Source organism: Amaranthus tricolor, chromosome 3, assembly GCF_026212465.1.
Source record: "Amaranthus tricolor cultivar Red isolate AtriRed21 chromosome 3, ASM2621246v1, whole genome shotgun sequence".
Lineage (NCBI taxonomy): Eukaryota > Viridiplantae > Streptophyta > Magnoliopsida > Caryophyllales > Amaranthaceae > Amaranthus > Amaranthus tricolor.
Window position 1 is genome coordinate 34,221,891 of NC_080049.1, and position 23,578 is coordinate 34,245,468.

At 33.2% G+C, this 23,578-nt stretch overlaps 2 protein-coding genes across 2 annotated transcripts; both read right to left on the reverse strand.

Moving 5' to 3' along the window:
- Positions 1-4,230: 4,230 nt before the first annotated feature.
- On the reverse strand, positions 4,231-8,126 carry LOC130808819 (uncharacterized). Its single transcript, XM_057674332.1, has 3 exons — positions 7,586-8,126; positions 5,473-5,876; positions 4,231-5,151 (listed from the first exon to the last, which is right to left on the reverse strand). Exons 1-3 carry the CDS (start codon positions 7,873-7,875, stop codon positions 4,433-4,435), a joined length of 1,413 nt encoding a protein of 470 aa, XP_057530315.1. The 5' UTR covers positions 7,876-8,126; the 3' UTR covers positions 4,231-4,432.
- A 6,861-nt stretch (positions 8,127-14,987) lies between these two features.
- LOC130808679 (protein MAINTENANCE OF MERISTEMS-like) lies at positions 14,988-15,980 on the reverse strand. Its single transcript, XM_057674134.1, has 3 exons — positions 15,765-15,980; positions 15,268-15,687; positions 14,988-15,189 (listed from the first exon to the last, which is right to left on the reverse strand). Exons 1-3 carry the CDS (start codon positions 15,978-15,980, stop codon positions 15,028-15,030), a joined length of 798 nt encoding a protein of 265 aa, XP_057530117.1. The 3' UTR covers positions 14,988-15,027.
- Between the last annotated feature and the right edge of the window lie 7,598 nt (positions 15,981-23,578).

Genomic DNA, 23,578 nt, shown 5'->3' on the forward strand with positions numbered 1-23,578 from the left:
AGCATTAAGCTTGTGTCAATTTTATTAATTTACTGTTATTGTTTAAGCTAAATTATTTTAGACTTCGTTTTACATCTTTATGTGTTATTTTATTAAAAATTCAAGCTTTAAGCTTGTGACATTATAATTCTAAAATGAGACAGTCACGATCAATTTGTACACTTACAAGCTTACAGCTTTAATGTAAGATCACTAATAATCTTTAATTAACATATTAAAACCTTAAAGTGATGATAACTTATGATTTTAAAATAACTATTTTATAATTTTAAAGCGATCAATTATAAAATTAAAGTTCATACAAATTAGAGAATTCTATGATTGTATAAGCTCGACTCATAGTGAGACGGTGTCATATAAAACTTAATAATTTATAATATATTTTTGTGATAATCTTCTTCATATTTTTTGTTGGATATATTTCTTGATTTAATAGTAATTAATAATATAGTGACTTTTTTCTTAGGTATGCAATTTGGGATTGAAGTAAGCATTGTTATAAAGAGAGCAACAAATTAAAAGTACATAGGTGTTATAATAATATGGTATCACATGACTTTTATGGAATGGCATGTGAATTTAGAAATTGATCCTACAAAATATTAGACAAACACGCACAAAGCCTATAAAATTGTCAAAGCTAATAAAGTAGGACCAACAACAGTTTCAGTTATGTACCACAAATTCTCCTTAATTATTAGACTACATATATAAATTTCCTTGTGGCCTCCTCGTGATAGGTGAATGTGATAGGCAGTTGAGCATGAATAAACATTGTCAATTTCCTCTCCATTTCCACAAACTAAAATAAGGTGTATATTGAATTTGTAGGCATTCTTAGTGTACTTTTTTCTTAGTGCTGAAACTGGTGATATTTAGAGTTTAAAGGGTTTTATTTAAAAATTAACAATTTTTTTTATTAGTATTAATTATTTAAACTTTTTAAGAGAATTTAGTATGGAAATTAGGACCACTTAATATTTTGGATAATTATTTAACTTTTTAAGAGAGATTGACAGGTAAAATAAATTTAAATTATTTATGTTTCCAGAGAAAATTCAATATTAAATTTTATTATAAAAATACTAGATTTTTTTATTATATATAGACTATATATATCATTTTCTTTTTTTTTCCTTTAATATTTTTAGAAAGTTGGCAGATTCATAAAAGAATTGTTGTGAATTGTCATGTATGTTAATTAGTATAAGAAAATCAAACATGCCATAAATATGTTAAGCTAAATGTTACTCCTATTATCTTCGTATAAAAATACTTGTACCATTATAAATCATACTCCCTTTGTTTATTTTTGTTTGTCCACTTTATAAGAGAGAAATGTAAATTTGATTTTTGCAGTATATATTCAAGACAAAATATATTCGTATGAGATCTTGTTAAATTCATCTTGATGTAAAAGTTTTAATATATAATTTTTACAATTTTTTATTATGCAACCTATGAGATGTCGAGGCTCAGAATTTGCTTTAAAATACGTAAAAAAGTAAAATAGACAAACAAAAAGTAAGATAAAGAATACTACTCATTTTATTTTATATTATTTGTTACATTTAACTTCAGCTGATTATTATTGAATAAGAAAAAACATAGCAAATAAAATTTTATTAAAAATTTGTCTAGATGTTTTAATTCATACGATGTATTTTCAGGATTTATATTGGTATGGTCCGATGTAAAGACTCATTCGTTTTTGGGCCGAGCTACAACAAAAAATGAAATTCATGTAAAATCTAGCAACCCACAATTTATGAAAGTTGGGCATTCGGGTAGAAAATGTGTTGGCCTTGTGGAATGTTCATTACATGCTTGATTTGACATTGTTCTTTTGGACTAAATTTATTTTCATTCAAAAATATCATTTCAATTAAAAAAATATATATTTGTGTACAATTGAATCAAAATTCAATGAATAGAGATGAATTAAATTGAATAGGAAAATAGAAAAATGTGTAAAATAAACAGAATAAAACTAAAAAAAAAAGTTATAAAGAACATGTTTTGCACTAATCTCAAATTAAGGTTTTATCTTCTATTTCGGCATTTATCCAATATTAAGCTTGATTCTCTGCATTTTTAAATGAGGAAAACTAATCTCTCACTTTGTTTTTTTTATTCTTTTAGCTGTTTAAGTTAGCTTCGGCCGAAATCCGAACCTCTAAAAATAAAATTAAATGCTTCAAATTCTAAAACGAAATCCTTAAATTTGTTTAATTGTTTAGTTTAATATTAAATTAGCCACCAACAAAAGTGTATTCATCACTTTATTTTCTTCCAATCTTACGTGTTGAAACAAAATTCAATCCAATACGGAATACAAAAACTAGAAATCTTAATTTTAGAAGTTTCGAAAACATAGGTACAAATTTACTTTACGAAAAAAACTAAAAATGAGCAAAAAATGTAAGGAAAAAAAAATAACTAAAAAGAAAAGATAAGTAAATTAAAAAAAAAAAGGGCTTTCCGCTTTAGTATTTGTAATTGATTAACATTGTATGTTTTAGGGCTTGAGAAAAATCATTTGAGAAATGTAGGTTCGGAAACGTTAACATAAAATTTCGAAATAAGAAGATTCCGAATTCCAAATTTAATGGGAAGTTTCCTATTTAAGGTAACTATGTTTTTTTTTTCTATTCTGGAAGCTCATGCTAAGGGTAGAATCCACATGTTTAAACAAATTAGGTTTAAGATAATACTCATATAGTATGTATGACCCAACTCGAGGATTGTTCTGTGTGTTAACTATACAATATATGTTGATAAAACAAACACACTAGGGTCTAAAGTTTCAATCTTTATCCCTAAAATACACCCAAGACCAATGGCAAGGGTGTTCAATGCAAGTAAACAACACTTCAATAATAAGCAATGAGAAACAATAAGAAAGAAAGCAAAATCAAAGACACAAGATTTACGAGGTTCATCCTAATGTGGGCTACGTCCTCGGTGGTGTTTAGTTTGCTTGATTATGTGAAGAAACAATGGAGTTCTCAAGAACTCTTACAAAGAAGTATTAAACTTGAAGATAAAGAAGATGGGTTTGTGTTTGGCTAGGGTTTTAATCAACATTGAAGTGAGTGTATGAGACCCCTATTTATAGTAGTAGCCGTATACCAATGATTGCGCAAAGACCCACATTAAAACATTCCCGTAAAACTTATCGCGCAAGAAAACAGAGTACATTCTGAATCCTCGCTCAACCGGTTGAGCGAAATGGCTTTGGTCGAGTGGTTTGTATTCCAATCGAGCAGCAGATCGGAATGCTCACTGATCTGGTCGAGCCAACTGGCTCGGTCGAGCATGCCAGTGTGGGTCGAGCGGCTCATTAGAAAGTCTATAATGACTCCCACATTATCATACACACACATACACACATCACCAATCTCATCATACACCATTGGTGCACTCAAAATCACACCAAAACTCTAACATATATAAATATATATATATATATATATATATATATATATATATATATATATATATATATATATATATATATATATATATATATATATATATATATATATCAAAAAAATACAACGTAAAATTAAGTCAAACATTAAAACTGTAAGATCCTTCTTGAGATAATCAGCAGGCAGGAGCTGGAATTTTAAGTTCACGAGGTGAAAGATAAATTATGGACTCTAACGAATAACGATATATTTTTCCCTTCAACAATACTTGCTATTGATAATGTCAATGCTCAGCATAAAATGTCACTTTTATATACAACTAAAACATAACAAAAGAAGTATCTAAACGAATATTAGAAAAAAATTTCAATAATGTGGAAAAATAAAATAATATACGTACGCATCAATGTATGACATAAAATCAAATAAGAATTTCCTAAGTGCAAATTTCAATGCAAAACCACAATATTGTATTATCTTTGTCATCAAACTATTATAGTCCCTCCTATTCATTATAAGTGTCCTATTTACTTTATGCACTCTACTCAATGTAATTATTTAATTTTTAATATTTTTAATTGTAAATAATTAAAAATCATGAAAAGTTAATATGAATAATCATTACATTGAGACGAATTAAACAAGATCCCACTTGACTATGTTTTAACTTATAAATTAATAACACATTACATATTAAGAGTATGAGATGAATAGTATACAAAAAGTAAATAGGACACATATATTGAATAGGATGGAATATTATATTTTAAAAAAGTCTACAGTCGCGAAATATATGTCAGATTGATATGGTCGCTTTTTATAGGACTTTTGACTAACCACTTTAAAATGCTAAAATAAGCATCAACAGAGAAAACAAAAACACAACATCATATATCGAATATTTTATTGAACATGTAAAAAATTGTCACCAAATAGAAGAGTTTAAATAAGTATCTCTAATACATACGTAATAAATAATTTTAGAACTTTATTATAATTCAAACTTGGAATTTGAACGATCTTTCAAGCCCTTCCTTCATTCTTTTAAAAAAGGTTTGAGCTTCCGGATGACTTCTATGGTATTCCATCTTTTGTTTCATTAAATCTAAGAAAGTGTTGCCATCTACATTTTTGAGGTGGAATATATTGTTAAATTCAGGTAATGTTTTGAGATAAGACAAGTATTCTGGTCTTGTATACCTCACAACAAGGTGTAGAATGGTTTCACCTCTTTCATTAACTTGATATAATGTTTCAGGAACACATGATATAAACTCCTTGAGAAAATCAACACTCTCATCGGCATGTATGCCAAAAGTCCAATGTATGGGAAAATCTCGATCCGAGTCACATTTGGTGGCATACTCTGGGAAGTTGGTAAGCATGAATCGAACTATGCTAAGACGACCCATGTATGTTGCATATGAAAGAGGCCTCCATCCTCCAAACATGTATTCGTTGGTATACTCTTGGTTCATTGCTTCAGGATAGTGTGATAGTATCTCTTTAACAATGCATATATTGTCTACCATAATTGCCGCGTGTATTGGAAATACACCCTCGTCAGTACATGTGGTTACTAAATTTGGAAATTTATTGAGAAAATATTGAACCGCTTCAACATAACCTTTATTCACTGCGTAAATCAATGGCGTACACCAAACAGAAACTGACTCCGCCAAAGCAGGCATATTGTCCAGTACTATTTGCAACATTCCTAAACATTGAATAAAAATGTGCCATTATACATTTGAGAGCTTCATTAGATATATAAAATAAAGAACTAACGAGTAAGGCTCAAAAGTTAAGAAAAAATGGAAGTCAACGATTAGCCAGTAAAAAACATGAGTGGCAGTTTAGTACCCTATTACTTTTAAGGGCCCAAATTGTTATATACTTATATACTCTATCTGTTTGTTTTTAAATGTCTCATTTGTATTTGGGTTACTAAATTATTTGTAGCTAGACTAGAGACAGAATGAAGGATAATTGATCATTATTTAAAAGAAGTAATTAATAATAGACTTAAATTAATTACCTAAGTTTTTTGTATCCATAGCATCATGAAGGATTGTGGAATGTTGAAGGAAATTTCTTATCTCAGGGGAAATAGAAGTCCAAGGTGCTTGCTTCAACATATCCTCCACAAGGTTGGAGTAGCCTGCTCTTACGGCTAGCATTATGGGCATCATCTCATTCTTGTTCACTGCGTATACAAATTTTGGTTCAGGAAATTCCTTTACCAAATCAGAAGCCAATTCCTCATGTTTAAATTTGAGGGCCAAGTGCAAAGCTGTATCTTCATCATCATTTAAAATTATGTACGGGCATTTTTTTGATTCAAACACTAATGGCTTTTCTCTGATGAAGTCGATCAGCTTCTTAACAAAACACCTGTTGCCACGCATTGCCGTGACATGCAGAACTGTATTTCCATCCACACTGTTCGATGTAATAATGATGTTAGACATTTTGCAAATTAAACAGATTTACCGAGCTAACAAATTATATAACATACTTACTCCCTTCCACTATACTTACTATATTTGACTTTATATAAGTAATTTCATGTGTTATTTTAATCATTTATGTATTGAGCTATACACATCTAAAATTTTAAAATAATTAATAATTTGCAATTAGACGATTTAAACAAGATCCCACTTGACTATATTTTTTCTTTCACATTAGCTGGAATAAATAAAATAAGTTTGAACGATTAATAGTGTCAAAAACCGTTATGGAGTAAGTATTTCAGAATAGAAAAAGTATAATTTATATAGTTGTTCCAATTTACAAATCATGGTTATAATTTGCCTAGGATGCAAATTTATATTTTACTTATAACTCACATTGTTCTTTAAAGAAATTCTCATTTGTCATTTTAAAATGTTCAATTTATTGTTCTCATAGAGAATCGTTCTATTTTATATCACAAACTTTATACAAAAATCACATTTTTCATTCTCATTTTAATATTTTCATATATATCTTCCACAAACTGCATTTTAACATTTTAAAATTTCTTATGGTCATCACATGTTTCCCACTATACTTATAAAAACATTTTTTTATTAGTTACGGTTTTCATATTTTTTTCCACAAACTTTTCTTTTATTTTTTTTTTCTCATATTATGGTTCTCACTTTTCCTCTAATAAATTTAGTATTCAATAAAATAATATATCTATTATCTAAAAAACTCTATTTTTCTTAATTCTCTTAAACATATCTTTTGAGAACTTTTCTTCCAATAAATTCACTATTCGTTGCTCCTGTCAGTCACGACTCAGGACCAAACCAAACCACGACGGACGGCGTACCATGGACAACCCACATCGCGCCACCACCTACCCCAGTCGACATCTCACGCCAGTCGCCACCGGACGACTCACAATAGCCTGTGAACCAATTGTCAGACGAGTAGACGACCCACAATACAATACCACTGCTGCTGCCACCAGCCAACACCTGCTGCCGTTAAGACCACCGACGGCCACTGTGACCAACCTAACCCACCTTCAATTCACTTTCAGATATCATTTTGAATTTTTCTAAAAATTCTGTACTTCTATCAATGCCGTGGGGACTTTGAACTTTGGATCCGTCCCAAGCTGAACCGAATCGGATCAATCCGGATGAACACCCAAGTTCTACCCTATCATTAATAAAAATTAAGAAAAATATCATGTGGTGTGTACCCGAATTTTTTTTTTATTCGCGTGGTGGCTCTAAACTTTTAACTTTTTCACTTATCAAAATATTAATATTTTATTTTGACCTATGTAATTATTATCTATTATAATAAACTTTTTTTTCATAAGATGTCATGATCTGCACTTTTTTTGAAAATTTTGTCAAAATGAATACTTAAATTAATAAAAAAATTTAACATTTTATTTATCACATTCAAAAGTCGAGAGCGCAGGATCATCATACAAATTAAGAAAAATTATTTAATACATGAAAAATAAAAAACTTAGTGTTACCTATGTCAAATCTCAAAAAAATTGATTTTGTTTTGACACCGCAAATTCCCAACGAACTTGACATTATAATTTACGCTTTTAGTTAAGCTTAAGGAAATATAATAATTACCTCAAAAAAGTGTACATAAATAATGAATAAAAATAAGTTTAATTGAGAAATAACCTGTAAAACATCAAATTTGGGTTTGATTGAAGGAGTTGTAATGCAAGAACATGGTCTCCATTCCGTGCGGCTTCATGGAGTTGACATCCTTTCATTTTCTCATCATCTGTATATTTTTCTCTCACTTCATCAACTGACAAACCCATCCTTGCAATTCTCATTTCTGCATCTAAAAGTCCTGCCAAATATCGAGATCTACACATATAATACCTTTTCAAAAACTTAGATGCAAATGAAATGTAATTCTCAATAATTTCATCGTATTTTTGGATTTGGATTTCAGTCGCCATACTTGCTTCAAATATAATTAGTTGCAGTTTCTTTACTTTATAATCTTAGTTAACAGTAAATAGTACTTAGGAAAATATAAAAGAGCAAGACAAAGAGCAGCAAAGTTTAATGAAATTTAAAATGATACAAGAAAAAGAAACGGCAAGTTTGTGAGAGAATTATGACTGGAATTGGGAAAGAAAAGCATAAGTATGGAAGAAGAGGGAGAATTTTACAGAAAGTGAGAAAAAGAGGGGAGGATTTAGAAATTCTTAATAGCGTGATTTGTAATAAATAACTATAAAACACAAAAAAATTAATAATAAAATAAAGGGAAATTTGCAAAGAAACACCTTTTAAAACCACTTTTTTGTAAAGAAACACATTTTATAATTTTTTTTGTAAAAAAAACTTTTAAGAGACTTTTTTTAAAAAAAAACACCTTAAATCAGTTTCCGGTGACTTTTGTCAACTTTCCGGCGTTGACTATGCCAGTCAACGCCGGAAAGTTGACCAAAGTCACCGGAAACTGATTTAAGGTGTTTTTTTTAAAAAAAAGTCTCTTAAAAGGTGTTTTTTTACAAAAAAAAATTATAAAAGGTTTTTCTTTACAAAAAAGGGTTTTAAAAGGTGTTTCTTTGCAAATTTCCCTAATTATTATTATTATTAATTTTTTTTAAAATTTTTTATTTTTATTTTTTTTTATATAATAATAAAAATAAATTTTTTTTTAAAAAAATAATATTAATAATAAAAATAAAAATAAAAATAAAAACAAAAATTTTAAAAAAAGTTAAAAAAATTTTAAAAAATTAATAATAATAATAAAAGTGTTAATGAGTGTGATTAGAGTGTTTTATAGAAGTTCTAAGTGCAAGGGCATCTTCGTAAATTTATTAAACTAGGGGTGACGATAGATGAAATGAAAAGAGTGGCAAAGTTTAAGAATTGTGAAAAAATATTTGGGATAAACAGGATAATGAAATGTGTAAGCAGGAGAGAAAATACTACCAACTTCATTATTTAAATTCAAAGGTTGTATTAACAAAGAGATCGTGCAAATGCCAAGCAATTATTATTGTAAATAAGTAAATAATTCATAAGATCATACCATTAATTATAAGGATTTGATGTAGCATCTTTACAAAGATTTGTCATATGGAATAATCAATCATACTAAACTAAAAGAATTGGAAAATTTCATGTGGCATCCTCAGTTCCTCACAAAGATTTGACTAACTATTAACTAAAAAAACTGAAAAATTTCATGTGGCGTTCTTAGAAAGATTTGCCATGTGTAATAATCCAATTAATTAATTTCTATATTTATTGAACTAAATAAGGTAAAATTTATTTTATTTTATTAAACTAAAACAAATCCACCTATCATACAAAAGCTTAGAAAATTTCAAAAGTCATAATTAATGAGAGTTTGCCAAATGAATACATTTATTTGCTACAGAAACATAACATTTTATTTGATCTTGACCAATATCTTTACCATTAAATTATCTTTGACAAGAATTTATTTATAGTTAAATTGAGTAAATTAGAAAATATATATATTGCATCATATATTAATGGCGATTTCTAAAATTCCAAAGTTAATTTATACACATAACTATCAAAATTGAGTGTTTTTATTGAATAATATCTCTGACTTTATTTTTTTAATATCATATGTTTATGTATGTTGATGCTAAAAGTCTTGCATTACACGAGTTTCTACACTAGTCTACTTATAAAATGACTTATAATTACCCAAAGCTTATTTCTCTATTTAAAAAAAAAAAAACTCAAAAAAAAAATCAAAATTGATTCATTTAAGGTTATAGACTTACAAGTAGAATTTGATTATTTTAATGTCAGAATTGATCAATTTCAATTCAAATTTTTTTTTTTTTTATATTAATTGATCACTAAATGAATCACTTTAATGTTAGAATTGATATATTTAAGTTCATAATTGAATTTATTTTTAAAATTTTTGAGTTGGGGCTAGGCCATTACTAATAAAGCGGTCTCTTGTTTGCGATTAGAGGTGTTCAACGGGTCGGACCAGGGTAAAATTAAATGGGTTCGGGGGGTCTTATCTAATTTAAATGGTCTGAGGTAGGTAACCTGTTTAAACCCGACCCATGCATTTTGACCTGTTTTTTAAAAGTTCACATAATAGTTTTTTATTCTACATAATAGTTCACATAATTCTTGTCTGTGGAAGAAGTTGAGGATATCAAGGAAATGTTTAAAAAGATAGACACAGATGATGATGGGATCGTCACTGTTGAGGAACTAAGAGCTGGACTTCTTAAGCATGGTTCCCAGCTTGGAGAATTTGATGTATAGATGCTTAATTTTTGTAATTAGTATAGATTTTAATTACTATATAACTTTAATGTATATTATATATATATATGTACGTACATATTATTAATATTGGATTATTATTACAAAGAGATTTTTGGTGATTATTTTTGATTATCATTTGATTTATTATCATTGTTATTACAATGTACATTATTATTGGATTATTATGAGTATTAAAAGAAACAAGAAAAAAAAATAGAGTTATTTGCTGCGGTCAGGGGCAAAACGGCAGCAAATAATGCCCCACTTATTTGCTGCGGTTTTGCCCCTGACCACAGCAAATAACTAACCCTCCTTATTTGCTGCGGTTTTTGCCCATGACCGCAGCAAATAATGCCCTTATTTGCTGCGGTTTTGAACTGCAGCATTTAAAAAAGGACATTTGTTGCTATCACTATTGCTGGGGGCCAAAACCGCAGCAAATAGTGGCAAAATAACCGCAGCAAAAGACGTTTTTTTCACTAGTGCATTTTGACCTGTTTTTTAAAAGTTCACATAATAGTTTTTTATTCTACTTTATGACCTGTTGGGTCGACTTACTTATTTATATAATAATATCATTTAAAAAATATAAAAAAATGAAATGTTTATGATGTTAAGAACGATACAAACAACAATGAACAAAACAATGTTTGATAATGTAAACTAAGCAAAAAGAGACACAAAGATTTAAGGAGGTTCACCCAATGATGGCTACGTCCTCCGAGGTGTGTAGTTTCCGTTTATATTATATCAAAAGAGTATAAATAACACTTACAAATAAAGTATTACAATTGTGTAAGAGATAAAAGCAAAAGGCTATGTGTTTGGCTTAGGGGTTGTGTTTGATGTTTTATTTGAGTGAGTATGAGAAAGGTCGAAAATATCATTCCATGCACATCAGAAAAACCGCTCGACTGGAACAGAGAGCTCGCTCGGTCGAGCGAGCAGCAGATACCTTCTGGATACATTCTGTCTGACCGCTCGACCAACCAATAAGGCTCGCTCGGTCGAGCGGGTAGGTTGAGCGACCATTCTGCTTCCTCTGCCAGAATTCTGATCGAGCAATCATAAACCAAGTCCTTTATACTTCTTCATTAACCTTCATTAACACCAATAATTCCATGAATACTCTTCCACATAATTACACCCTTTTGGATTCCACAACTCAAGAGTCACACACATGAATACACACTTCAATTGTGCACTGAAGTCACACATGATACCATTCATAACAAATTAAAAAGATGTAAAATTTTTTTCACGACCAATTCCTATAATTATCCGACCCAATCCGGCCTCGATCCTTGACACCAAGGCCCGTCAATGACCCAATTATTAACCCGATGCGCTAAAGACCCATTAATACCCAACCCTTAACCCTTGACTCGTTGAATCGACCCATCCCGTTAAACACCTCTGTTTGCGATATAGGAACTTCATAATTTAAATTTAAAGGTTGTATTTCAATACGTGTGAAAAGTTATTAAGAAAGAGATCGTTCACCTGCCAAGCATTTATTATTTATTGTTATTATAAATCAATAATTGGCTGCCAGCCACAGCATTGACTTATAAAGGTTTAAAATTACAGAACTTGTATTGATTGAAATAAAATAAAAGCAAAAAAAAAAGCGTCCTTCAAATTCATCAACCCCTATGTATGAATATGATCCAGGCGAAAATTATTCCATCCCAATTGATGGAAAGCTGTACAAACTGTTGGTGAATGGAAGTATAGATGTAGCTTTAAAGTATAATAATGTCAGCAAGTACAAGTGTAACACACTAAAAAACTCGGTGCTTCATATTGCAGCAGGTGCGGGGCAAGACGAGCTAATTAAACATATTCTTCCGAGCGAATAAATGTAAATGTAAATCACGCTTAATTAAACATATTCGAGCTAATTAAACTTAATTAATAAATGTAAATCACGCTTAATAACATTATTAAGAATTTAATGCGGAAGATTTGTCTATATATATCGAATTCTGAGATGCGTATGAAGTACGGATTCAAATACGGTACTATCTCTCTAAAAACTGGTACTATCTCTCTAAAAACTGTTAAAGAAGTTGTAACCCGTAATGGGTTAAATATGGCTAACGAAAGCGACTATGAGTCGGATGCGGTACGTAAAGTTTTCGATTGGAATCGTTGGAAATTTTAAAAAAATAAATAAATAAGTCGCACAAAAGTAGGCGATTGAACCATGGTTCAAGTGCACAAAACTGGGCGATTGGACCATGGTTCATTCGCACAAAGCTGGGCGACTGAACTTAGGTCCAGTCGCCCAATTTTATGCGACTGAACCATGGTTCAGTCGCCCCATTTTGTGCGATTGTAATTTTTTTTATTTTTTTTTTAAATTTTAATTTACGTATTCATGTTTTTTTAATTATTATTATTATTATTATTATTATTATTATTATTATTGTTGTTGTTGTTTTAGTTTTTGTTATTTTTTTTATTATTGTTATTACTATTATTATTATTATTATTATTATTATTATTATTATTATTATTATTATTATTATTATTATTGTTGTTGTTGTCATTATTATTATTTTTATTGTTGATAATTTTTTTTAAAATTTTTTTCATTTTTTTATTTACGTAATGTTTTTATTATTATTAAAATTGTTATTGTTATTGTTCTTGTCATTATTAATTTGACTTTTCGTTATTTATTTATTTATTTATTATTATTATTATTATTATTATTGTTGTTGTTGTTGTTGTTGTTGTTGTTGTTGTTGTTGTTATTATTATTATTATTGTAGTCATTAATGTACTTAATTTATATTATTTATATTTCAAATTTGCAGGAGTTTGAAAACTTTGGAGATAACGTAGACTACTCCGGTAGCTTTGTTACGAATAGGGAATTTATCTCGTAGATGAGTTACATAGTTGGGCCGATGCGATAGCAATAACAATCGGTTTTCAATTTACACGTGCTTCTTATAAAAAGAAAGAAGAACGTTCTAGAGTTAGTGTCTATTTAAGATGTCACTGCTATGATAATATTAGGGGTGATGTACATAATCTAGATAATACTGCCTGACCTGGTTCTAAAAGTAGAAGTTGCGGGTGTAAATTTATGATTGTAGGAAGTAGTCGTAAACCACCAGAAAGACCATGGACGGTAAGGGTGTGTCCTGGTGAAAAAGGAAAACATAACCACCCGTTCTTAGTCTACAGAGATGGTCATGTAAGGGCGAACAGGATCAATGTAGATATTCGGGAGCACATACGACGGCTTAGTGCAACCGGAATGCAACCGGCCTTTATTATGAATTCTATTAGAGATAATTTTCCTATTTTTTATGCTAGTATGAATCAGATATATCATATTAGGCAATCAATAAGGAGGGAAGAGATGGAGGGTATGACTCCCCTTTAACACTGTCTTCATATGGCCACAGAATTTAATTACGTGGTCTGGACAGACTTGGATATTGAAAGGCAATTGAGCAGAACTTTAATTGCAAATCCTACCTTTATCGAAATGATACCTACGTGGCCGTACGTTGTGCTGATAGATACAACGTACAAAACGAACAAACAAAAGTGGCCACTATGTGAAGTGATCGGAATGACGCCAACCAATCACAACTTCTTGGTTGCGTTTTGTTTGATGCGAGATGAGGCGGTTGTGTCGTATTCGTGGGTGTTGCAGGGATTGAGAGATATTTTCGGCACTGCTCAGACTCCTAGCATTATTATAAAGGCGAATATGATCAATGTAGATATTCGGGAGCACATAGGACAACTTAGTGCAACCGGAATGCAACCGGCCTTTATTATAAATTCTATTAGAGATAATTTTCCTGGTTTTATGCTAGTATGAATCAGATATATAATATTAGGCAATCAATAAGGAGAGAAGAGATGGAGGGTAGGACTCCCCTTCAACACTGTCTTCATATGGCCACAGAACTTAATTATGTGGTTTGGACAGACTTGGATAACGAAGGGCAATTGAGCAGACTATTAATTGCAAATCCTACCTCTATCCAAATGATACGTACGTGGCCGTATGTTGTGCTGATAGATACAATGTACAAAACGAACAAACAAAAGTGGCCACTATGTGAAGTGATCGGAATGACGCCAACCAATCACAACTTCTTGGTTGCGTTTTGTTTGATGCGAGATGAGGCGGTTGTGTCGTATTCGTGGGTGCTGCAGGGATTGACTATTGAGAGATATTTTCGGCACTGCTCAGACTCCTAGTGTCATTGTAACCGATCGAGACGAAGGTTTATCTGCAGCTATTCGTGACGTCTTCCCAGGTAAAAAGGCTTTGTTGATTCATTATTGTGGTTATATCTAATGATTATGTCTTAATTACGTTCAATGTTTTGTTTAATGTAGATGTGAGGCATTTGTTATGCATCTGGCATATTGGCAACGACGTTAAGAACATGGTGGACAAGTTGTGCGGCGGTAAGAAAAATCAATAAGGACAGGTATTCAGGAAAAGTAGATGAAAATCATTTTTGTTCAACTTTTAATGAACGACGATTCATCCCCAATCCCACCCATCCATGAACGTTGGAAACAAGCAGCTGACAATTTCACAAAACATCTTGACACAAATTTCAATGCGAGGATTATGCTCTGGAATAATCTACGCGGGCCACGACCACGACCAACTAATAACACCGCTGACGATGCTGTAAATTTAGATACTCCATAGAATTTATACACGACATTCATTAAAAGTTGTATATAATCCATAGTTATACTACTGTGTATACCAACGACATTCATTGACGAAAATAAATGCAATCATTAATGTAAAATAGTTTCAGTACAGACTATGCAGGGTCATGCCCTTTAAAAATTTGCCATTCTTCAAATAAATCTCTACAATCATTAAGGTATATTTCTAACGCATGTCGTTGACGAGGGTTCAAATCCGCCAGCTGAGCAGGTAGTCTTGCCACTGGAGCGAATCGACTGGTCCATTCATTCAGGAACTGAAAACACAAAAGGATCACAGGAGTTATAAATTCATAAAACAAAAACTGAAAAAAAAATTTGATAATAAAACTCACGTATTCAGATCTGCTCTGAGAAGGACCAGGACAGGAAGTCGGCCCTTCGTCTGGGGCTATGTACGGGTGCGAGCACACTCTGAACCATTCAACGTAATTAGGTTCAGCCTCTGAAGGAACAGAAGCCCGACGAAGTCCCTGCTCAACAAGGTGGGCACTATAGGGGAACCTACTCCATGCCTCCAAATATACAGCAGAAGAAGGAAAGGTCACGGAGTAGGTACCGTGTGCCGGTCGGTGAGCCTTGGTTGGTCTAATAGGAGCGGGAGGAATAGCCTGCACGAACCCAATCTGTCGCAATTTCCGCTCCGACAAATACACCTCCACAACATCAAAGCACGTGATACCCCCGATGACGGTGGTGCGTGGGTGATCATTCAGCAACGCACCAGCAGCAGAATTGTAGGGAGTCCATTCCACCTGCATACAAGCCAAGTTAACAAAAAAAATACTATAAATTAAAAAACACATGCATGACAAAATGTAATGTACAATACCCGAGTCTCCGTCAATGAGTCAAGAACCTTGCGGCAGTCCCTCAACCTGTCCACCTCACGACATGGTTTCTTCGGTGTCCACATCTCCGCCCTAGTCATGTTTGGCACATCTTCTCGGCGAGGATGAGGGTGGAAAGCGGGAAAGTACTCATAGATCCATGTCTGGAGCAATGTGAGGCATCCCGCAATGGTCTTGCAACCAGCCCTAGATGCCATTCGGAGCTGCCTGTACAAGAACGCCAAGGTCACCACACCCTAGGCCACGTCCTGCTGATCGTCATTCACGGCAAGTACTGGGTGAGGTCGCATGCCAATTCTGGTCTTATCCGCCAGCAAGGTAGAGCCGATGATAGCCATGTAGTACGCTGTCGTCTGGGTATCCATGGCCTGCGACCTATGACACAGTCGCATCAGTTCAGCAACGCTTATGCAGCCGCTGGTGAATGCACCTTTACGCCGAAGCTCAGACATAGGCTCCCCGAACAGATTGGTGATACCAACCTGCCACTCCGCCTCCGAAGGCTCAGCCGGCAGAGAACCTTCAATAGAAATGCCCAATATGCGTTGCACGTCGTGCAACATAATCGTCATCTCTCCCCAGGGCATGTGGAAGGTGTTCGTATCCGGCTGCCACCTCTCCACGAACGCCGATATCAAAGCACAGTCGATGTGCTGGTGCATAATGTCCGGTAGTCGGCCGAGAGAAGTGGCAGGTAAAAACATCGTTCAACGCATCGGACATATCCCTCAGTCCGATGATGGACTCCACCGGTCTCTTCCTAATACGGCAATCTAGAATCGGAGGCGTACGCTCGGAGCCGTCATAAATAAGTTTAGCTATGTGCCCGCCATAGCTAGGGATTAGTCGCGTATCTGTCGGTCCCCCGGGCTGGGGTGATGTCACTAACCAGTCCGTGTTAGTGGACTGTGAGGGCCTGCTCTTTGTGGCGGCTCATTATCGACAAAACTACGTCCTGCGCGCTCTGATGCGGCAGAAGAACTCGGGCCGCCATGGGCGAATTTACGGTTGGGGCCCCGAACAACAGTCCAGTCCATTGGGCGAGACTCAGGACCTTGGAACTTAACATCATCAGCATCATTATCATCATCACTATAAACCCCCCAACTACTCTGGAGGCTGTCAGCCTGGTCATCAAAATGAGTACGCACTTGGTTCAGCGTACTCGACCTTTGGGCCTCACTGTGTCTGGCAGCCTCTTCATGCCTAGCCCTCCTAGCAGAACCCGTTACCCCCCTCTCATGCGGGTCCCCTCTGAGTAAGGTAGGTCTAGAACTATTTCCTCTCAATAATTGTCTAAAAAAACCCTTTCCTTTTCCTTGAATACCAGCCATTTTCTACAATTTTTTACAGTTTCATTAAATATTAAAAATAATAATATTTCTAAACAAAATAATAATCAAAAATTTAAAATGGAAAAAAAAACAAAAAAAAAAAACCAAATAATAAATTAATAATTCAAACATAAATAATAATTTAACAACAAAAAATTTAACAATCAAATTTTTTTTTTTAAAAAAATAATAATAATTACCTATTTTTTATTTTTTTTAAATTTCAATAAATTAAATTATTATTAACTATCACAATAACAATAATAACATACTTCAAAATTTATAATAATTATTCCTAAACATACGGGAAAAAAAAATTATAATGAGTCGCCCAGATCTGGGCGACTGAACCGGGGTCCAGCCGCCCAAATCTGGACGATTCATATTTTTTTAAAAAATTTTTCAATATCATAAATTATTAATAACTATTATATTAAAAACAATATATAAAACTTACTAAAAAAATAAATAAATAGACATTACAACATACAAATTTACATTAATAATTTATAAAACAAAACATAAACATATATTTAATAATAAAAAAATAACAATCACAATAATAATAATAAAATTAATAATAATAACATTAACAACAATTATGACAATAAACAAACTTCAAAATGTAAAATAATTATTCCAAAACATACGGAAAAAATTTAAAAAAATAAAATAAAATTATGAATCGCCTAGATCTGGGCGATTCATAGTTTTTTTTTAAAAAAAAAATTTTGCAACTAATTAAATTAAAAATAACTCACCTCGATTAACAATTTGCGGATTGAACTTAATTTTTGCTCCGAAAATTAACTTTTGTAAGTTGGTTTTTAGTTGTGGTGAGAATAATTTTAGTGGGAGTATAGTATATATAGAAAATTTTATGTTCAATGGCAAAATCGTAATATTTTCAAAATTCAAGGACAAATTGGTAATTGACTCAAAGGTGACGATAAAATGAAAGGATTGGCGATATATAAGAATTGGGTAGATAAATTGAAGTCGTGTGAACTTTGCATGTGAGAACGCAAATTATTTTATTTGCTGTTGACTTATAAAAAAATGCAGCCGTGAGACAAGGGATTGCACACAGCTCTAGCATTCCGATTTCTTAGAGATACAATGATACAAAATTTATTCAATTAATAAATAGAACACATGCTTATTAATTGAGTTGTTGGTGTTACCATGTGAATACGTAAATTTTTAATTCATTCTTAAATATTTTCATTGCAAATCAATTTAGTTTTACATAAATAAATGGTTGGATGGTCAAAATATTTAAAAGATATATATAAATATATTATTGGTCATAAAAGTTATGCTCTATAATTAGACATTTATTTTGCTATATTTTAATATACTTTAAAACTTTTTATTTTTTTTAATTCTACATAAATTAGCATTTAAGAAGTGATGAGAAAATTTTTTTATTTTCTCATTGATAAAATAAATATTCTATGTCAAAAATTTTCACATACAAAATTGATTTAAATAAGAGGAAAAGTATAGAGATAGATTTGTGAGGATATTTGTTCCTCTAATACCAACACCTCCAATAAACCTACCCATATCTAACATTTCACATACAAAATTAATATTTTGGACAAGAACCAAACAGATCCACTAGTGGAAAAAACCTCGTTTGCTGCGGTTTTTTTGCCATTATTTGCTGCGGTTTTGGCCCCCAGCAATAGTGATAGCAGCAAATGTCCTACTTTAAATGCTGCGGTTCAAAACCGCAGCAAATAAGGGCATTATTTGCTGCGGTCATGGGCTAAAACCGCAGCAAATAATGGGTGTTATTTGCTGCGGTCAGGGGGAAAAACCGCAACAATAAGTGTGGCATTATTTGCTGCGGTCAGGCTTAAAACCGCAGCAATAAGTATCTTTTTTTTTTTCTTTTTCCGTTTAATCCTTATAATAATGCAATAATATTACAATGTAATAACAGTGATTAATCCAATGATAATCACAAATAATCAACATTAATCTCTTTGTAATAATACACTCTCGCTCGTATATATATATAATATAATATGTACGTACATATATATATATATACATTAAATAAACTATAAAAAATAATCAATATATACTAATTACAATTTATCAAGGACAAATATTAGCAAGATACACGGCAATCTTGTCTTTTAATTCGCGCATCTCTTCACTTCTCAAAGCGCGTGTTTCCCTCGGAATGTCGTTTAAAACCTATATTATAATATTAAAATAAAAGCTATTAATATAGAAACATTTAGATTTTACCAATAATATATTTAATTAAGAACGTAACAAATACTTACGGCATCTATATTTTCGACTCCAAATTCCTTCACGGAATTTATAATATCGTCCATAAACTTCAGCGCGTAGTAGCCGCAGTCAACAGAAGAAGGAGGTTGTTGAAAGCACTAAGAGAAAATAGAAGTTAGTGTCAAAAACGGTTAAAAACGCATAAAATCGCAACTTAACACATAAATTCTAGAATATGACTATGATTTTCAATTCTAACAACTTCTACACAATAATATATACCAAATAGTGTTGTGTGCCAAGTTTCGTGCAAAACAAACAAAGTTTGAGCTACTTTACGCGCGGAATTGACAAAAACGCTTAAAAACGCATAAAATCGCAACTTAACTTTTAATTTCTAGCATATGACTATTATTATCAATTCTAACCATTTCAACACAATAATATATGCCAAATAGTGTTGTGTGCCAAGTTTCGTGCATAACAAACCATGTTTGACCTACTTTACGCGCGAAATTGATAAAAACGCTTAAAAACCCATAAAATCGCAACTTAACTTCTAATTTCTAGCATATGACTATTATTATCAAGTCTAACCATTTCAACACAATAATATATGCCAAATAGTGTTGTGTGCCAAGTTTCGTGCATAACAAACCATGTTTGACCTACTTTACGCGCGAAATTGACAAATAAAAACGCGAAATTGACAGCATCAAACTAGTGACCAGACCACCTTGCACGACACGTGGAGACCAAACCTATGCATCCAGGACCTAGGCTAAAGTGGAAATGGAATCTTGGTACTTGGATCTAGCTATCAAGGTCCTAAAACCATTCTAACAATCCCCGTGGACTCCTAGAAGCTGAGCCGAAGGAGGGCTGGTCGACAGTTTGCTAGATCAGAATTTTGTTTAAGTGTTTGTGGTTGTTTCGTGTTCTTTTCATGATCATTTGACCAAACCTATACAAAACCCATAAAATCGAATTTGTGTACCTTTCTTGCTATCCATTTTGGAAATGTGGCTCTGGATGTAGATCCCATTTGTCCACGCACTCTTTTCATTGCGCTGAAACGCATGGGAAAAGTAATACCATTTATATATATATATAACACTTAATTAAATCAAATTGGTAAAATAATTAATATTACGTACGCATTCAACAATGCTTTGAATCTTGTGTTGCGAGGTAGGCTGTTAGGTTTTTGTAATGAGTCGAAGACGTGCACGGTGTTCGTTAAAGGACATATGATCAAAAGTATCCAATGCAAACTACAAACACAAATTTAAAATCAACAAATTAGAGATTAGGTGACTTTAAAAATCAAAAGATAAGTTCAATTTCAAAAATAAAACTTACTCTTCCCAATATGGAGCCAAAATGAATGTGTGTTTACATGCAAGGGAATTAGTCAAAGCAGTCTCAATGTATGCTCTGACGACATCTGGATCATTTCTACATTTACTACCCGAAATCGTCTCCGGACAAAACCATCCAATTTTTATTGGAGGTTCGCAAGAATTTACCTCCTCGTAAACCGCACTAAACTCACAAATAAGAGAATTTTGTTAGTAATTCGGTCATTAAAACAATTAAATAACAATGCCTAACTTGTAAGATAATGAACATCACCTCATGTAGACATGGAAAAGAGCTACGTTCAGCATCTCTCCTCTCAAAAATTGCCCGATGTCACTAGGACCAATAATTACATACGGGTCTTCTGAAAAGCAGTATTGCTCCTTCAGCAGGGGCAACATGATTGGGTCCTCCTCACTTATGCGAGATGCACAATAATGCAGCCATTTGCAATCTTGAGAGAGATCTTTTAGCTCCTCATCAGTCAAAATTGGAGTGCTTGGCATCGACTTTGACCCAGTCGACACCTTTGCTGAGGAACCGACCTCTCTACAAGATCCCTTTGGTCTCGTTTGCTATTTCAATTTATAAATAAAAATTAAATTAGTGTGAGCATGCAATTAAAAAATAAAAATAAATAAGGTACAAATGATTTTTACCGTGTTAGTGAATCAGACCCAAGCATATGGCCATGTGACGAAACTACCTAGGGCGTCTGATAGTTTCTCAAGGCTCCATGCTGGCATTGGAATTGGGAGTGAGAAATCTTCAAACCCCTTTACAATAGTCTCCACGGCCACACTGATGTGGCCACTTGTAACAGGCACTGAATGCACTGTTTGGCCCTCTTTATTTGGCTGTGCCATACCATATGCAACCTCAGTTAAGTCGCCATCACTAGCAACACCTAACTGAGGCAGCAAAAGAGAACAAGGAGTCGCCTCCTGAAAATTGTGTCGTTTAGTATAATAAGCATCAAAATAAAATTTTAATTACGCGTTGCAATTTAAATTAATAAGTGCTTATATATTTAAAAACTATGTACCTGTAGCACTGGCACCGGAGTTGGCTCCGGATTTTGAGCAACGGGGGTATTAGTAAAGAGCTGGGGTGCTACGGGGGTAATGGGCTCGGGTGTTGGCTCGACCAAAGCGTCAGAATCCCCATGTTGACTTCCCTGATCCTCGACAATCAGGTTTGCCAAGTCCACAATGGGTGCACCCATCTTTTGCAACACGGTGGCCAACTTCGCGAGAACGTCCTTCGTAATCTCCGCTCGAAGGGTTGCTGCTTCTTCCTGCAGTGCCGTTCGGGATTGAGTAGCAACACACTCTTTGCCGAATGCCTTCTGTAACCCCACGCGGACGCCTCCTTTTCCGACTACCCGCCCACTGTGGTCTTTCCCTAAGACCATATGCAATGCGTCAACATTGCCTTTTGGGGTGAACTCCCCCGTAGCTTCTTTTTCCTTCCAGCCCATCTGTTCAAATAAAAAGTGACATATATAGTAATTAGTATAAGTACATCAAAGCCAAAGAATACAAAACAAATGAAGAATATACTTAATAATTTCAAAACTCACCACAACATCAGCAACCTTCTTCGTTCCCGGATCATTAATGGTAAATTTACCACTTGCATCTCGGGAATGAAGCCCGCAATACCAATCACGCACCCGATCTCCAGCAAGAGTATGTACGGATGCGGAGGTAGTCGTAGATGAGGGTGTGGATGAACTTTGATTGGGGTATATACCCGCATCCACCCACTCTTTTCGGACCTCATCGTACGTTTTCTGGCCTAAGCGATGGTAAAACTTCCTTTTGCTTGCAGAATCTGAAGCTTTACCACGCTTTTCCTAATTAATCAATAGAAATCGAATGTCATGTATTAGTTTAATGACTGAATCAAAAGAAGTAAATTCAAATTGGTAAACTATAATATAATATGAAATACTTACAACTTCTATGGGAGTTGTTCTTTTGGCAACAAAGGCCTCCCAATCCCTCTTCGATATGTGACCCCATATTTCGTAGGGCATCTTCGAAGGTGCTTGCTCTCCACCTTCGTTTCCCGTTTTGACCTTTTTGGTCGTATGGGCACGGGTCTTCGTAATCCAGCCAGTTACTAGCTTGGATTTGAAATCTCTGAATCTTTCAGCAACAGCTGAAAGAAACACATTCTTCTTGTCTTCATCGCTCTCGATGTGGAAAAGATTCTACAAAAAAAATTTATATTTGTTACTGTCAATTAAATTAATTTTAAAATGAAACTAAATGAGTAAAAATAGTAAAGTTGCTTACCACAGTATCATTCCATAGAGAGTTTTTCAAACCCTCTGGAACCTCGTTCCATGCGTGCAATATGGAAATCTTGCGGATACATAGGCCCACTTGTTTTCCATATTGCCTACGCCATTTTCCGCAGGGTTGACCCAATGCATTGTATTCCAAATGCATTGGTTCCGTGACTTTGAGGTTTTTCGTAGGACCTCGCCCTTTTCTTTTCTTACTGGTAGTGGGAGCATCCATTGGTGGGGCGTCTTCAGTCTCAAAATCATTGTCTAGAGGTGGAGCGTCTTCAGCCATACGCTCGAATCTCACAATTTGGTCCTCTTCACTGTCGTAACTACGATGCTCATTATCCGAGGTCTCAATCTCGGGGACAATTTCGTCTCTGAATAAATGCATTATATATCAGTACCTGAAAGAGTATGAATAGAAATATATTAGAACATAAGCTAAGTAATATTAAGAATATGACTATGATTTACAATTCTAATACGTACGTTCAACACAATAATATATAACAAATAAGTGTTCTGTGCAAAGTTTCATGCAAAACAA

Excerpts from the sequence above, each read along its gene's own strand:
- LOC130808819 (XM_057674332.1), bottom strand. The coding sequence starts at position 7,875 with ATGGCGACTGAAATCCAAATCCAAAAATACGATGAAATTATTGAGAAT. Across the intron at positions 5,877-7,585 it reads CCAAATTTGATGTTTTACAG|TGTGGATGGAAATACAGTTC; the intron begins GTTATTTCTCAA and ends TACATCGAACAG. Across the intron at positions 5,152-5,472 it reads TATGGATACAAAAAACTTAG|GAATGTTGCAAATAGTACTG; the intron begins GTAATTAATTTA and ends TTCAATGTTTAG.
- LOC130808679 (XM_057674134.1), bottom strand. The coding sequence starts at position 15,980 with ATGGCATCTAGGGCTGGTTGCAAGACCATTGCGGGATGCCTCACATTG. Across the intron at positions 15,688-15,764 it reads ACTCATTGACGGAGACTCGG|GTGGAATGGACTCCCTACAA; the intron begins GTATTGTACATT and ends GCTTGTATGCAG. Across the intron at positions 15,190-15,267 it reads CTCAGAGCAGATCTGAATAC|TTCCTGAATGAATGGACCAG; the intron begins GTGAGTTTTATT and ends TTGTGTTTTCAG.